The sequence below is a fragment of the Nematolebias whitei genome, chromosome 17, assembly GCF_014905685.2.
Source record: "Nematolebias whitei isolate Nwh7 chromosome 17, NemWhi1, whole genome shotgun sequence".
NCBI lineage: Eukaryota > Metazoa > Chordata > Actinopteri > Cyprinodontiformes > Rivulidae > Nematolebias > Nematolebias whitei.
In genome coordinates, this window is record NC_056514.1 from 20,330,237 (window position 1) to 20,346,149 (window position 15,913).

The 15,913-nt window shown below is 42.1% G+C and overlaps 1 protein-coding gene across 1 annotated transcript in view; it reads right to left on the reverse strand.

Annotated features, from left to right (window-relative positions):
• gspt1 (G1 to S phase transition 1) overlaps positions 1-14,773 on the reverse strand; it is a 16,031-nt gene extending 1,258 nt beyond the window's left edge. The window contains exons 1-12 of the mRNA XM_037691328.1: positions 14,397-14,773; positions 9,754-10,020; positions 9,631-9,664; positions 9,465-9,542; positions 6,830-7,010; positions 6,573-6,727; positions 6,269-6,409; positions 5,566-5,659; positions 4,268-4,348; positions 3,985-4,158; positions 3,573-3,662; positions 3,280-3,448 (exon numbers count right to left, since the gene is read on the reverse strand). Coding sequence (XP_037547256.1) covers positions 3,280-3,448; positions 3,573-3,662; positions 3,985-4,158; positions 4,268-4,348; positions 5,566-5,659; positions 6,269-6,409; positions 6,573-6,727; positions 6,830-7,010; positions 9,465-9,542; positions 9,631-9,664; positions 9,754-10,020; positions 14,397-14,580 — 1,648 coding nt within the window. The 5' untranslated portion in view covers positions 14,581-14,773. The remainder of the gene's footprint in view (positions 1-3,279; positions 3,449-3,572; positions 3,663-3,984; positions 4,159-4,267; positions 4,349-5,565; positions 5,660-6,268; positions 6,410-6,572; positions 6,728-6,829; positions 7,011-9,464; positions 9,543-9,630; positions 9,665-9,753; positions 10,021-14,396) is intronic.
• Between the last annotated feature and the right edge of the window lie 1,140 nt (positions 14,774-15,913).

Genomic DNA, 15,913 nt, shown 5'->3' on the forward strand with positions numbered 1-15,913 from the left:
TGTTGCTGCTGATCCGTTTCATGTTGCTGCTGATCCGTTTCATGTTGCTGCTGATCTGTTTCATGTTGCTGTGTACATTTGTGCTCATCTGCTCTCAGACTCATGTTCGTGCTGCTGTTTGGCGTAAAGTTTTTATACTACAAGTGCTTAACATATTTTTAGTTAATGTTTTTTTTTAGTTCCTCTCTTAGATCTTATTACCGTTTTTCTTTTACATTAATATTTTTGTTGGATGTAACTGGGACCCTGTTTACACAATTTCGTTTCACCGCGTGTGTCACACGTGGTGTGTATGAAATGTTGGGATCTTCATTAACAACGAGACAAATCACAACAATAGTTGTGTGAACACTTAAGAAGCATTCACTCTACTGTGATCCGTTTTTCTTCCCTATGTTTTTCGGCGCGGTTCTCGTCTCACAGTTTTCAAACTATTTCAACAAATCAAATCAAATCCTTCTATGATTTTTGGTATTAGTGCAACTTTATCCGTTTGAAATATTTAGCCTTTTCTGTCATTTTTTTATTCATAGAAAATGAATTGAGCTCATTTTACATCCTTCAAATCTTTAGATCTTTTACTGCTCCTTTCACATTTTGTTCTGCTTCAGCTTCTTTTAGATTCCTTGTGAAAATTTAAACTTTTTTTTTTAACTAATTTCAGCTAATTTCAGCTGTTTCTTTGCTCTTTTTAGATCATTTTTGCTAACTAAAACATTTTTGTGCTTCTAACTTATTTTTGCTAATTTTAGCTTGTTCTGCTCCTTTCAGCTTATTTATGCAAGTTTCCACTTTTTCTGCTACTTCAGCTACCATTTAGCTTTTTTTATGCCAATTTTAACTTTTTCAGCTAATTCCACTTTGTTTTTTTGCACTCATTTTAACTTTTTTCTGCCTAATTCAGCAAAATTGTGCTCACGCCACTTCATTTTGGTAATTTAAGCTATGGTAGTTTCTGCTTTTTCTGCTACTTTTAATCTGTTTTTTCCTCATTTCAGCTTTTTCCAGACAATTTCAACTTTTTTGTGCTCGTTTCTGCTTCTTTCAGCCTAATTTGGAAAACATGTTCTTTCTGCTTTCTTCTGCTAATTTAAACATTTTCTAACCTACTTTTCAGAATTGTTTAGCTAATTTCAGCTTTTTAGATAAATACAAGTCTTTCGTGGTAATTTATGCTACTTTCAGCCTAGTTAACTTCTTTCTGCTAATTTGAGTTTTTTTCTGTTATTTCTGCTACTTTAGCAGTTTTGTCTAAATTTAGCTTTTTCAGCTAATTCCACATTTTCTGAGCTCATTTCAGCTCCTTCCACTTCCTTCTGGTGGTTTAAGGTTCTTTCTGCCTTTTCAGCTACTTTTCAGCTTGTTATTTTTTCTAATTTAAGCTTTTTCCCCCACCAATTTCCTAATTCCTGTGCTCATTTCTGCTTATTTAAAGCAAATTCAGCAAATGTCTTCTTTCTGCTTTCTTCTGCCAACTTAGGCTTGTTCTTCCATTTCCATTTCAGCTACATTTCAGCATTTTTTTTTAGCTAATTTCAGCTGTTTTTCAACAAGTTCTTCTGCAATAAGCATTCACACTGCATTTTCACAGGAAATGCAATTTCTCTAGTTTAGATAAATTTAAAAGCAGCATCAGAGGCTGATTACCATGCCAATAATAATAATAATAATTAATATTATTATTAACCCGTCCAGGGTGTACCCCGCCCCTCGCACAGTGATTGCTGGACATGGGCACCGGCGACCACTGTGACCCAAAATGGAAGAAGAGGGTAAAGATAACGGATGGATGGAATATTATTATTATATTTTTAATAATGGTCCAAATTTGTCCATCTACATCTCAAACTGTCCTCTACTAGAATAAGTCTTGCGTGTAAAGGTTTGTGTGTGGGTTTGATGTACGTGGAAGAACTCAACAACATAATGTGTCTACAGTAGTTTTGTAAACCATGCACACAAAAATAGGCCACACTTTTCAAAGACTGCCCACAATAAATATCTGCACATCTCTGGGTAAATGGACTGTACTTATATAACATCTTTCTATCTAATCAAGACACTCAAAGCTCTTTACACAAGAATCTGTGTCCTCATTTACCCATTCATACAGCTCTATACTAGATCTATACAAAACTAATTGAACAAACCATTCTAAAGAGACTAATCAGAGCTTTATCACATTCATACACTGATGGGTCACACATCGGAGGTGACGAGCTGTTCAGTGTCTTGCCCATGGACACTTCGGCATCTGACTGCTGGTGGATTCGAACCCCCAACTCTTAAATTGGAGGATGACTGCTCTAACCACTCAGCCACAGCCGCCCCAATGGGTGTAAACACTCAGAACTCATCAAGTCTGCAGTTCCTGAACATCTGCACACTGCCTCTGAATGTCTTTGTAATTTAGTTGCCAGCTAGTTTCCAGTAGTTGCAGCTCATAAATATAACAATTTTATTCAGGGAGAAACATCAACATTATTTATTAATTGTTGATTTTTACGTTTCCTCATCTCAGAACCTAACATGCTTCGGGTTCCAGCAAACTCGCCGTGTTCATGAACTTTGATAAGAAACAAGCTGCGACGGTGAAAACCCAGAGTTGAACTCACTGCCTCACCAAGCCACTAATGACGCTTTGCCACTGTCTCAACTCTCATCAGTTCCGCACCAGTTAAGGGCCTGTCTGCTGCTGGGACCCCCCCCCACACACACACTCAGCCCGGTTTATGGGACCACCTTGTTGGAGGTTCCAAACAGACGGCTCTGAGGTGATCGTTCTGATGTAAGCAGAGACAGCAGGTGTTGAGTGGCCAGAGGAGCTACTGTACGTTACTGGATGACCTGTCGAGCAGAACTGCAAAACTACATCTGAACCTCCACTTCCTCATCGTGTTGACGGACGACTCCACAAGAAATGAACTCATTTACAGAGAGATATCAGAGATGATGGTGCAGCATGGCTACACCCACACGAATAAGCTAAAGTATGAAGATTAAGGACAACAATAGGCGGAGTGGCTTGAACACAATGACCTGTTATGATCCCGCCCACTTTGCATTTATGATCCCGCCCACTTTGCATTTATGATCCCGCCCACAGAGCGAGAAACAAGTCACAGTGGATCACCTACACCTGAGAAGAACTGATAAAACGAGGCCCAAGTGGAGTCGTACTTATCAATGGTAAAGAGGCGTCATACTGGACTTGCAGAACTGGCCTCAGGTTCAAACCAGTCTCCAGCCTGTCTCAATGGAGGTTGGGTGTGTTCTTACCTTCGTCTCGCAGTGTGAATCGTCCCATCTGGGGGAAGTCTTTGAAGGTCTCTAGGCAGATGACTCCCGCTGCCCGGAGCCTGGCGATACACACCTGGTCCTGCTTCACGAAGCGAGGTCGCGTTTTACTTTTGTCTCCCGTCTTCTTGTCAACCAGACAGATTAATGCCTGAGGTCGGAACGATAAGAGATTAACAACAGACTTGGCAAACGAAACTAAAGATGAACAAACGGCGACGAACACGTGACAGCAGCAGCTGTAATAAGGTTATTGTTGCCGAGCAGCAACTTACTGTGATCTGCACTTCTTCAATGCAGGTGTGGATGTGGAGGACTGCGTTGTAGCCGGGACAAATGATTGATTTGTGCTCGATGATGACAATCTGAACAAAAATAATAGTAATTTGAAAATGAAATCAGCAGCGTGTCACGTTTACTACTTTTTGATGAATCTTTCTTTGCCTAATTTCAGTACGCTCACCGTACATTGTGTTAGAAAAAAGCCTGAAAATAACTTGCATAATAATAATAACTCTCATAATTCACTTCACGTGAAAAATATCCACAGCTTAGCAACACAGACTCAAAATGCCATGTGACAAATGGTGATAAATTAAATTAATCTTTAATCTTCAGCCTAAGAAAATTTGGATTCTAAGAGGAAATGTGAGCAGCACGAAGCAAAGCTGACTTTTTGGTTATTACCTGTGCATCAAAGGTGCGACCGGTGTGGCAGAGGTTGTCGGGGCTGCAGAGAATAAAACCGGGGAGGATCTCCTCTTCTTCTATTCCCTTCAGTCTCAGCTTCAGGTTCTCCCCGGGGCTCGCGTCATCCGTCTCCACATCGTCGCTGAGCAGGCTCAGTACTTCCACGGTGTGCTGCAACACACAAACAGGTGAAGTTTGTACATGAAGACAAAAACCTTTGTGGAATTAAAAGCAGAGACCTGTTCAAATGATGTAATACAGGAGTGTGAGGAGCGCTCACCCTGTTTGGCATCATGACCAGCTGCTGAGCTTTACTGATGGACCCAGACTCCAGCTTCCCAAGGATCACTGTGCCCATATCCTGGAAACACAACCAGGAGACATCAGCTGCTATAAATTTATGTTTTCTTTTCACATATGAACATTTTAGTTAGAGCATAAATTCAAACATGAATTTTTGATTTAGAGTTCCGACACCTCCGCTGCCGTTTATACGACACTCTGGACACTTGTCACTCGCAGAACGAAGGCAACAAAGAGTAAACTCAACGCGAGAGCGACACCTGCCTCCTCTTTCCTCTTTCACGTTGACATTTTTTTTGTTTTTAATCGATAGTGTGCTTATTGATCCCGACTTCCTCCAAAAAAAAAAATAAAAAATCTGCACAAATTGTTTTATTCATTTCTGTTTTGCAGGTCAAAGTGTTTTCTATAACTCAGAGTTAAAATGTTGATCAATTTTAATTTATTAGTTATTGATTATATTTAATTTTTCAGCATCAATGGTCAAAATGTTTACAGTTTAAATGCATGTAATGGCATGCATGTTTTTGGTCTGTGGGAGGAGGAGGAGGGGGGCACGCATGCACGGAGCGCGTGTGCAGACTCCGCCCAAAAAGGCCCCCAGGCTGGGATTTGAGCGAGGGTAGCCTGCTCGCTGAGAGGCAGCAGCTTTACGAACTGCGCCACCGTGCAGCCCTGTTCAAGGAACATGAAAATGTAAACAATTAGCTGGAGTGGATTCATTTACACCAACAAAACCTTCCTGTTGTTCCAGGTTTCTGTCGGACAATAATCAGTACGATGATCAGGTATCAGGGATTCATCCGTGTTCTTGGTTTAAACCAGGTCTCTTGTAAATGAGTCCTCGAGGCTCAGTGAGACTAACCTGTAGAAATAAAGGTTGAATGAACTGTATAAGCTGCGGGGTTCAAAGCTTGTGAAAAAGGTAGCAGCTTATAGACCGGAAGGTACGGTAGTTCAAACACAACGAGAGAAAATAAGCTGAATAAATAATATATAAGAAAAACAACAAAAACAAAAAGCTGAAAACTAACTCAGCTCCGTCAACACGTTCACGGCTTTCAATCCAGAACCCACGAGTGCCAAGAAGCTGAACTATTGTGAAGAGACTGCAGCTCGCAGACCTGCAGTGCGTGGTTTTTACTAAATATCCCAGAACAAACACAAAATGAAAAAGGAACAAAACAACAAAAGGAAATATTTTCTGCTCCATGGTTCGAATGTTACATTTTTATTTAGTCTCCATGAGAGAACGCAGTGGAAGACGTCCCTCACCTTGTATTTGTCTACAATGGGAAGTCTGACGCCTCCGTCACTGGATCTGTTGAAGTTTGGCAAACTGTCCAGGTGGGCGATGAAGGGCAAACCTCTGCAAACAAAAACAAACCACAGACAGTTCCTCGTGAATAAACCATGTGCAGTTATGAGTCACTTACTCTTCTTCCTGATGGATCCTAGATTTTCAGCAATCCACTGCTTTTTTCAACAAATGTGTAAAAAAAAATAATAAACCACAAAAAAAAAAAAATCTGCTAAAGCCTCTTTCTATTTACCAGTTGAGATTATAGTGCAACATGTTATTTTGTACACTGAAGCTTCTGACAAAATGTTTCCCTTTCATCTAGCAATTTTTTGCTAATTTCATCTTTTTCAGCCAATTTCCTAATTTGCGTTCATTTCTGCTTATTTAAACCCAATTCAGCAAATATGTGTTCTTTCTGCTTTCTTTTGCTTGTTCTTCCATTTCAGCTATATTTCAGCATGTTTTTAGCTAATTTCAGCTGTTTTTCAGCAAGTTCTTCTGCAATAAGCATTCACACTGTATTTTCGCAGGAACTGCAATCTCTCTAGTTTAGACGCATTTACTACATTTGCAATGAGACCTTATTTTACTTCCTAAAATAAATGTAAAAGCTGTGGATTGAGTATTTATATTTGCAATTAGCTGAACTCTTCATGGTGTAAAAACCGGACTTACGTGTACCAGGAGCCTTCAGGTGCAAAGTCCTTGAGGTTGGCACCTGTGAGTCCAGAGCAGGGCATGAAATGGATGTCCTTCTTGGGGTTGAAGCCCACCTTCTTTAAAAATGGCACCAGCTTCTCTTTACACTCTTCATACCTGGAAGATGGCAGCCAAAATACAAAAATGGCACATTTTGCCTTCTTGCTTTAATTTTTTTAATTATCAAGTTTTATGAGGGAAAAAAAAAAGAAGTAAACTTATTGAGACCCCAAACCAAAAATAAAAGTTTGAACTCAAACAAACCCGTTGTTATTCTGACCTCTCTAGGCTCCAGTTCACCGTGGGGTCGTCCATCTTGTTGATCAGGACGATGAGATGTTTCACTCCTGCTGTTTTAGCCAGCATGGCGTGTTCCCGTGTCTGGCCCCCCTTCTCAAAGCCGGTCTCAAACTCCCCCTTTCTTGCCGAGATTACCTGAAAGAAAGAAAGAGATAAAGATAAATGAGCTGGTTTTTTAAATAACTGGACGGAAGAAAAGAAAGAGTTGCTGTGGAAGCGTTTACTGGTCAGCCTCACCAGAACTGCGAGGTCGGCTTGTGACGCGCCGCCGATCATGTTGGGGACAAAGCTCTTGTGTCCGGGAGCGTCCAGGATGGTAAAATGCTTCTTCTCAGTCTCAAAGTAAGCTCTCCCAACCTCAACTGTCTTCCCCTTGTCTCTCTCCTCCTGGTTTGTGTCCAAAGCCCACGATAAATACCTACAACGACCACGTTCACACAAATTAAATAATAATAAAAATACTATAGGCCTGTCACGATAACAAATTTTGCTGGGCGACTAATTGTCTCAGACAATATTGTGATAAACAATAACATTGTTTGAAATTTGACAATAATTTCTAATTATTGTCAAATATAAGAAGAAATGTTGGCAAATGTTTGCATGCAGTACCTTTTTTCGACCACCAGACGGCAGTTTAAGACTGTTTGAACCAAAGGATGGATAGTGAGGGAGCGAGTAGCGTGTCTCTTTACAAAAAAATGGGAGGGAGGCCCCTGGACGTGACATGGGCTCTCCTTTTTTTCAGTTCTCAAAATGGCAGACGCTCGGCGTGGTTTGAGCTCTTTAGCATAGCATTTTTCAAATCATTTCATTTTCATCAAAAAAAATCAGTAAACAATTTCTCAGCTTCTTTTTGCAAAAAAAAAAAAAAAAACTTTTAGACAAAGGCACAGGTTTCAACCGTGAATTTCGGAGCTTCGACAAGACGGAGGTTTTTTTTCCGGAGGTCAACTTGTTAGCTTAGCTCGTAGCTTAGCTTAGCTGCTTTTAACGACCCAAAAACGTGATTTTGGACGGTTAAAACAGATTTTAAAGAGAAAAGAGAAAGGGAGGAGTCAGTGAAGAGCACCGGAGTTGAGCTTTTTGTCATCCAGTGTCTTCAGTAGAAAGAGAGACACGAAGAAACGATAAAGCCGATAAATGAAAATAAAGTTGATAATTTTCATTTACAGGTCCTTCTCAAAAAATTAGCATATTGTGATAAAGGTCATTATTTTCCATAATGTAATGATAAAAATGAAACTTTCATATATTTCAGATTCATTGCACACCAACTGAAATATTTCAGGTCTTTAATTGTTTTAATACTGATGATTATGGCATACAGCTCATGAAAACCCAAAATGCCCGTCCCAAAAAATTAGCATATTTCATCCCACCAATGAAAGACGAGTGGTTTTAATAAAAAAAACACCAACCTTCAAATAATCATGTTCAGTTATGCACTCAATACTTGGTCGGGAATCCTTTTGCATGAATGACTGCTTCAATGTGGCGTGGCATGGAGGCAATCAGCCTGTGGCACTGCTGAGGTGTTATGGAGGCCCAGGATGCTTCGATAGCGGCCTTAAGCTCATCCAGAGTGTTGGGTCTTGCGTCTCTCAACTTTCTCTTCACAATATCCCACAGGTTCTCTATGGGGTTCAGGTCAGGAGAGTTGGCAGGCCAATTGAGCACAGTAATACCATGGTCAGTAAACCAGTTACCAGTGGTTTTGGCACTGTGAGCAGGTGCCAGGTCGTGCTGAAAAATGAAATCTTCATCTCCATAAAGCTTTTCAGCAGATGGAAGCATGAAGTGCTCCAAAATCTCCTGATAGCTAGCTGCATTGACCCTGCCCTTGATAAAACACAGTGGACCAACACCAGCAGATGACATGGCACCCCAGACCATCACTGACTGTGGGTGCTTCACACTGGACTTCTGGCATTTCCTTCTCCCCAGTCTTCCTCCAGACTCTGGCACCTTGATTTCCGAATGACATGCAAAATTTGCTTTCATCCGAAAAAAGTACTTTGGACCACTGAGCAACAGTCCAGTGCTGCTTCTCTGTAGCCCAGGTCAGGCTCTTCTGCCGCTGTTTCTGGTTCAAAAGCGGCTTGACCTGGGGAATGTGGCACCTGTAGCCCATTTCCTGCACACGCCTGTGCACGGTGGCTCTGGATGTTTCTACTCCAGACTCAGTCCACTGCTTCCACAGGTCCACCAAGGTCTGGAATCGGCCCTTCTCCACAATCCTCCTCAGGGTCCGGTCACCTCTTCTCGTTGTGCAGCATTTTCTGCCACACTTTTCCCACTGAGGTGTCTTGATACAGCACTCTGGGAACAGCCTATTCGTTCAGCAATTTCTTTCTGTGTCTTACCCTCTTGCTTGAGGGTGTCAATGATGGCCTTCTGGACAGCAGTCAGGTCGGCAGTCTTACCCATGATTGAGGTTTTGAGTAATGAACAAGGCTGGGAGTTTTTAAAAGCCTCAGGAATCTTTTGCAGGTGTTTAGAGTTACGTCGTTGATTCAGATGGTTAGGTTAATAGCTTGTTTAGAGAACCTTTTCATGATATGCTAATTTTTTGGGACAGGCATTTTGGGTTTTCATGAGCTGTATGCCATAATCATCAGTATTAAAACAATTAAAGACCTGAAATATTTCAGTTGGTGTGCAATGAATCTGAAATATATGAAAGTTTCATTTTTATCATTACATTATGGAAAATAATGACCTTTATCACAATATGCTAATTTTTTGAGAAGGACCTGTATCATGTGATTGATTGATTTGTTTATTGTGACAGGCCTAAAAAATAATAATAATAATAATAAGTGCACCTAAAGTGTTCAGAAACAATACCATCTTTGTGTAAAGTTCTCACCATGTCTCTCTGTTCTTTTCTTTTGCTTCTCGCTCGTATTTTTCCAGAGTTCTCTTGTCCACCATTCCAGTCAGGTACCTAACAACAACAACAACAACAACAAACATGTAGCGCTGCAGCTAGCAGACAGTCACTGCTGCACAAAACATCCAAATTAATTACTCACATGATCTGCCCTCCAATTGTTGATTTACCAGCATCTGATGTTAAAAATATAACAAGAATATTTTAAATTCCAAACATTCTGTATAATCTTTCCATCCAGACCGGTTGTGTGAGCGGTACGCACCCACGTGACCAATGAAGACCACGTTCACGTGCTCCTTCTTGGGAGCGTCGGGTGGCGGAGGAGCCACTTTAGGTACGGGCATCTCCTCCTCTTCCTCCTCCATCATCTCCTCATCTTCTCTCCCCGCGGCGCCTCCCTCCTCGCAGCCTCCTTCTGTACCCGCCTCCTGTCCTCCACCTCCCTCACCTCCCCCAGGTTCCTCCTTCTGCTCCCACGTCTCCTCCTCTGTGTTCATGTCCGCCTCGGTGTTTCCGTTCTCCACCGGAGCTGAAATCAAACGAGGTTCATTACACTCAGAGTCCTGCTGCGCCTCAACGAGACGCTAAAACACGACGAGAACTTCTGTCTGTTCATTTAGTCGTCGTGTAAATCTAACGAAGCTCTGCCATCCGTTCAAAAACAATCAGAGAATCAAGTTCTGTTCAGCAAATGAGAACAAGTTAAACTACAGAAACTGCATTTCCTGTGAAAATACAGTGTGAATGCTTATTGCTGAAGAACTTGCTGAAAAGCAGCTGAAATTAGCTAAATAGCAGAAGAAAGCAGAAAGAACACATATTTGATGAAATAGGTTTAAATAAGCAGAAATCGGCACAAACATTTGAAAATTAGCAACAAAAAAGGAATTAAATCAGCACAAAAAAGTAGATGAAAAGGCAAACGGATGCTTTAACTACCAGAAGGAAGTGGAAAGAGCTGAAATTAGCTCAAAAATGTGGAATTAGCTGAAAAAGCTAAATTTAGCACAAAACAGCTAAAAAGTTGCTGAAATAGCAGAAAAAGCTGAAATTGCCATAAAGAGGTTAACTATGCGGATAGTAGCTGAAATTACCATAAAAAATTGAATTTATCTAAAAACAGCTGAAATTGGCTAAAAATGCTTAAAAAAAAAAAAAGTAGCTGAAAAGGTAGAACAAGCTTAAATTGCAGAAGCAGAAAGAGCACGTGTGCTGAAAGAAGCAAAAATGAGCACAAAAAAGAACAGCTGAAAAGTAGCTAAAAAAAAATCCGAAAAGTGAATTGTGAATTTTTGCTGAAAATGTTTTTTTAAATGAGTGCAAAACATGTCATTAGCTGAAAAGTTTAAATTAGCATAAAACAGCTATATAGTAGCTGAAATAGCAGAAAAAGCTGAAACTTGCAGAAATAAGCTGAAAGGAGTATAACAAGCTGAAATAAGCAGAACGAAGTTAGAACACAGAAATGTAGTTAGAAAAAATATGAAAGGATCACAAAACAGCTGAAATGAGCTGAAAGTAGCAGAAAAAATGTTTAAATTTGCATAAGGAAGCTGAAAGAAGCCGAAGCAGAACAAAATGTGAAAGGAGTAGTATAAGGTTGTAAACAGATCTAAAGATCTGAAGGATGGAAAATGAGCTCAATTCATTTTCTATGAGAAAAAAATGTCAGAAAAGGCTAAATATTTCAAACAGCTAAAATTGTACCAATACCAAAAGTCATAGCAGGATTGTCCTGAACTAGCTGAATTCAAAAAGTGTTCAATACAAAAACAAGTGGACTTTATTTGTGACAGAAGACGTTTCGCTCCTCATCCGAGCAGCTTTCTCAATTCAAAGAGCAGAGAGTGAGAGAAGTTGTTTTTGTACTGAACACTTTTTGAATCATCATGTCCTGGATGACTGAGAATCTTCACCAGCACCTGAACTAGCTGAACATTTTACGATTTGTTGAAATACTTTGAAAACTACGGGACGAGAAAGATGCCAAAAAATGTAAAGAAAAGTGGATCACAATAGAGTGAATAACCACCCTGCAGGAAGCTGCTGGTGGCCTCGCTCGTCCTGCCTCGTCTTTAGGACAAAATCAGGAACAAAAATTAAAACGTCCTTGAATGTCTCTACAGGAAGTGAGGAAAAAGTCATCTTTATTTGCTTTTTCAATTAAAATCAACACCTGGCTTCTTTATGAGAGCAGACGCAGCATCCAGAGTGAAGACAAACGTTTAACCAAATAAACTGAGCTGAGTTCAAAGTGAGGATCTGAGAGAAACCAAACGTTTTATCCAACTGGCCACGCAGCTGAACAGGACCTCGGACATGAAGCTCATCCTGTGGGTAGATCTTTTTGTCACCTTATGACTGGAATCTATTTGGAGTTTGAAACTGATTATAAGCAATAATTCAACAACATACCGGTATTTAAAACGAATCAACGGAAAAACGTGTTTAAAATACGTTCAAAAAGTATAATGTAGAAAAGTGGCATGAGCACATGTATTCACCTCTTTGCTTTCAGAAGCATCATTAGTTTCATAAGATCCACCCGTGAACAACGCGAGTGTCAACAAACTGTTGGGAGTATCTAACCAAGGCCTCGCGGAGCAACACCTGGAAGTAGTGCAGTCGACCGCATGAAGAACATCACACAGAGACAAAGCTGTCATGAAGTACAGATCATAAAAATATACATCCTAAACCCTGAAGGTCCCACAGACTTCAATTAATACATAAGAAGACGATGTGAAAGCATCAAACCTGCTAAGAAAAGATTGTCGACCAAAACTCAGATCAGCCAAGAGGAGCGTTAGAGAAGCATCCAGGAGGTCAATGACAGCCCTGACGAGCCGAGCAACGCTCAATGTCCTTTACTGTCATTCGCACCACATGTGGTACATGAGATGGAACAAAATTGTGTACTCAAGTTCCCCATTACACCCAAAAATATAAACTATAAAAATAAACAGTTTACAAGGATCTAAAATAGAGTAGTCCCTCCCTCACTACTTCGTGGTTCGACTTTAGCAGCCTTGCTCTTTTGCAATTTTCCAGCGATTGTCAACTTTAGTACGTCCGTGTTTGGGACAGTACGGGATAAAAAGTTCATGAAAAAAAAAATACTTCGGACAGGCACCGCCATTTTGTAGTTTTCTTTCAGTAAGTCTAAACTGTAACGCACGTCAAAAGAACTGCACTACCCAGAAGCCAACAGTGCTTCCGGCCACTGCTTTCTGCCAAAACGGAGGGAAAGTTTAGCAACGCAAAGTCAGAAGTGGCGATCGATCTATTGAGCTCAAAGAACTGGCAGGAAAGTCACAAATAATCCTGAAGCTCAGTTATCCACGTGCACATCAACCTGGACGGGGCGGTGGGCTTCGTCACTGCAGGGTAGGTCTGCCGAACCGAGCTGCTGGTCTGCAGAGCTGGGGAGTAAAATTTTACAGTACATCTATGTATGTTGTTAAAATGATGTAGGTTTAAAAGTTGCAAACATTGCAAGAGTGTGGGAAGGGTTTGTAAGGCCTTAAAATATATATAAACACAAATAAATATAGCGTAACTTTGCAGTTTTTCACCTATTGCGGGGCTGGGGGGGGTGGAACGTAACCCCCACGATAATCGGAGTACTGTATACGCTGCTGTACTATAATAATATAAAAAGGTGCATGAAACAGCAGCCTGAGCAGCTCTTCTGCTCAGATGAGATGATCTGTTCACAAACTGCACAGACCTGAGCTTCAAGGAAGAGTGGAAGGAAAAATCCACCGAGTAAAAATATAAAATAAGGTACTTTGTCATTTCTTCCCTGACCATGTGGAAAAAGGTGCTGTGGTCAGATGAGACTCAAACTTCACTTTTTCACCACCAAGAACAACTGAATCTGGTGTACAAGAAGCACCTCTTAACGTGCTGAGAACACCATGCCCACAGTAAAGCATGGTGCTGGAAGCATCATGGTGTGGGCCTGTTTCTCATCAGCAGGGACTGAGAAACTGACTCGAGTTAAAGGAAACAGACGGAGCTCAACTGAAGTTCTTCCATCAGGACTATGACCCTAAACACACAGCTGAAGCAACACTCCAGTGGTTTAAGGAGAACCAGTTAAAGGTCCTGGACTGGCCCAATCCAACTGGGAAGCTCTGGTGTGAATCTATGGAGCTGGCCATGAAGAAGTGACAGTGGTGCAGTGGTTAGACCTGAAGAAACTTGCTAACACGTGCACACACCACTTTAGGGAGTGAGGAGTATTTGTGAAATGTTGTTCTTATTTCCCAGCCTTACATTTGCATTTTAATTTTTGTAATCCGATTAATAACCAACTAAACTCCAGGGTGCAGAGGCAACCAGGAGGATGAATACTTCTGCAACCCCTGCATCACAGAAAATGTTAATGTTGGTCTATTTCAGGCAGGGAAGAGTGAGGTTGCATCATGTTCTCCGCAGACCCTGTGCACATGGTCTGACCGCAGCCAGAAACCCAAATATGGAGCAGTTCGTGGTTGAACAGGACTCTCAGACCTGTCTGGGAGTAAACCAGTTCACGATTTCCACCAGTGCCCTCCAGTAAAAGCAGCCTAAATGGACGGATGTGCAAGTTTAACCGAAGCATGCAGTGTCTGCCACCTCCATGTTAGCAGCTAGTTGAACCTGCGAGGGCAAAACACAAAGCGTGTCAAACTTTCATAAATGTGTTGGGCAAACTAAAGCGGTGGCCTCGTCTTATTTTTGTTCCGTGTGTGAATTAACTTGAGACGGTGTTGCAGCACATGACTGGCAGGCCAACTTGTTGAACAGAACCGTGATAAGAGGCCGGAAACACTGCGCGCTGCGAGTCGCACCCAGAAAGCTAACTTAGCAGAGTTAGCATGAGAGCTAGCGAGTTGTGCTAACTTAGCGTCAACCTACCACCTGAGGCCGGCGTCTCTACCGGGCCGCTCTGGAGGAAGCTGGGTACAAACACCGGGGCGTTCACGTTGGGGACGAACGGCTTGGCGTTCACGTTGAGGGCAGCGAAGGCGGCTGGGAGCTCCGGGGCCTCGGCATCTTCCTCCTGCTCCCATGAATCCGGGGCTGTATCTCTCGAGTCCATGGTCGCCTCTTCCAGAGTTAACGAGCTTTACGCCACCGTCCGAGGGCCAATAGGTGAGTGGATTCGGTAAAACGCGAGAAGCTGCCGGTTTATTTCACACTCTTAGCAGCACGTTTGACGAAGTTACCGCAGCTTTTTAGCCTGGCTTTGATAAGCATATGGTCGGTTCCCCGATCTGTTACGGAAGCACACGTAGTGTAGCTCATTTGCGCATGCGCTAAAAGGAATACTTCCAGGTCGCACGGATCGCAGTGGAATATGATAAGATTAGGGAAAATGTACTGGTATAATTCCGTTTATGAATAAGAACTGTCTTAATTTACTTAGAAAAGTATGTGCTCTATCTCCGCCAATTTTCATGTTACTTTCCGTTAAACTCATTGACATATTTACGTCATGGTTAAAATGATATGCAGCTTCACCACTGAGCGGCGCTGTTTCAACATGGAAATAATTAATTCTCATCCATCCAACCGCTTTTTTCCGCTTATCCGGGGTCGGGTCGCGGCATAAGTAGGGAGGCCCAGACTTGCCTCTCCCCAGTCACTTGGGCCAGCTCCTCAGGGGAATCCCGAGGCGTTCCCAGGCCAGCTGAGAAACATAGTCCCTCCAGCGTGCCCTGGGTCTTCCTCTGGGCCTCCTCCCGGTGGGACGTGTCTGGAAAACCTCACCAGGGAGGCGTCCAGGAGGCATCCTAACCAGATGCCCAAGCCACCTCAACTGGCTCCTCTTGACGTGGAGAAGGAACAGCTCTACTCTGAGTCTCTCCCGGATGATCGAGCATCTATATTTCTAAGGGAGAGCCCAGACACCCTGCGGAGAAAACTCATTTCGGCCGCTTGTATCCTAGATCTTGTTCTTTCGGTCACAACACAAAGCTCATGACCATAGATGAGGGTAGGAACGTAGATCGATCGGTAAATTGAGAGCTTTGCCTTTTGACTCAGCTCTCTCTTCACCATGACAGACCTGTACAGCGCCCGTTTCACTGCAGACGCTGCACCTATCCGCCTATCGATCTCACGTTCCATTTTTCCCTCATTCGTGAACAAGACCGCAAGATACTTGAACTCCTCCACTTGGGGCAGGTCCTCCTCCCTGACCTGGAGAGGGCACTCTACCCTTTTCCGGCTCAAGACCATGGCCTCGGATTTGGAGGAACTGATCCTCATCCCAGCCATGTCACACTCGGTTGCGAATTGCTCCAGCAAAAGCTGTAGATCACGATCTGATGAAGCCAATAGGACCACATAATCTGCAAAAAGCAAAGACGCAATCCTAAGGCCTGTGAAAAAATTAATAAACTAACATGTATTGTTTAAATATTATTTAA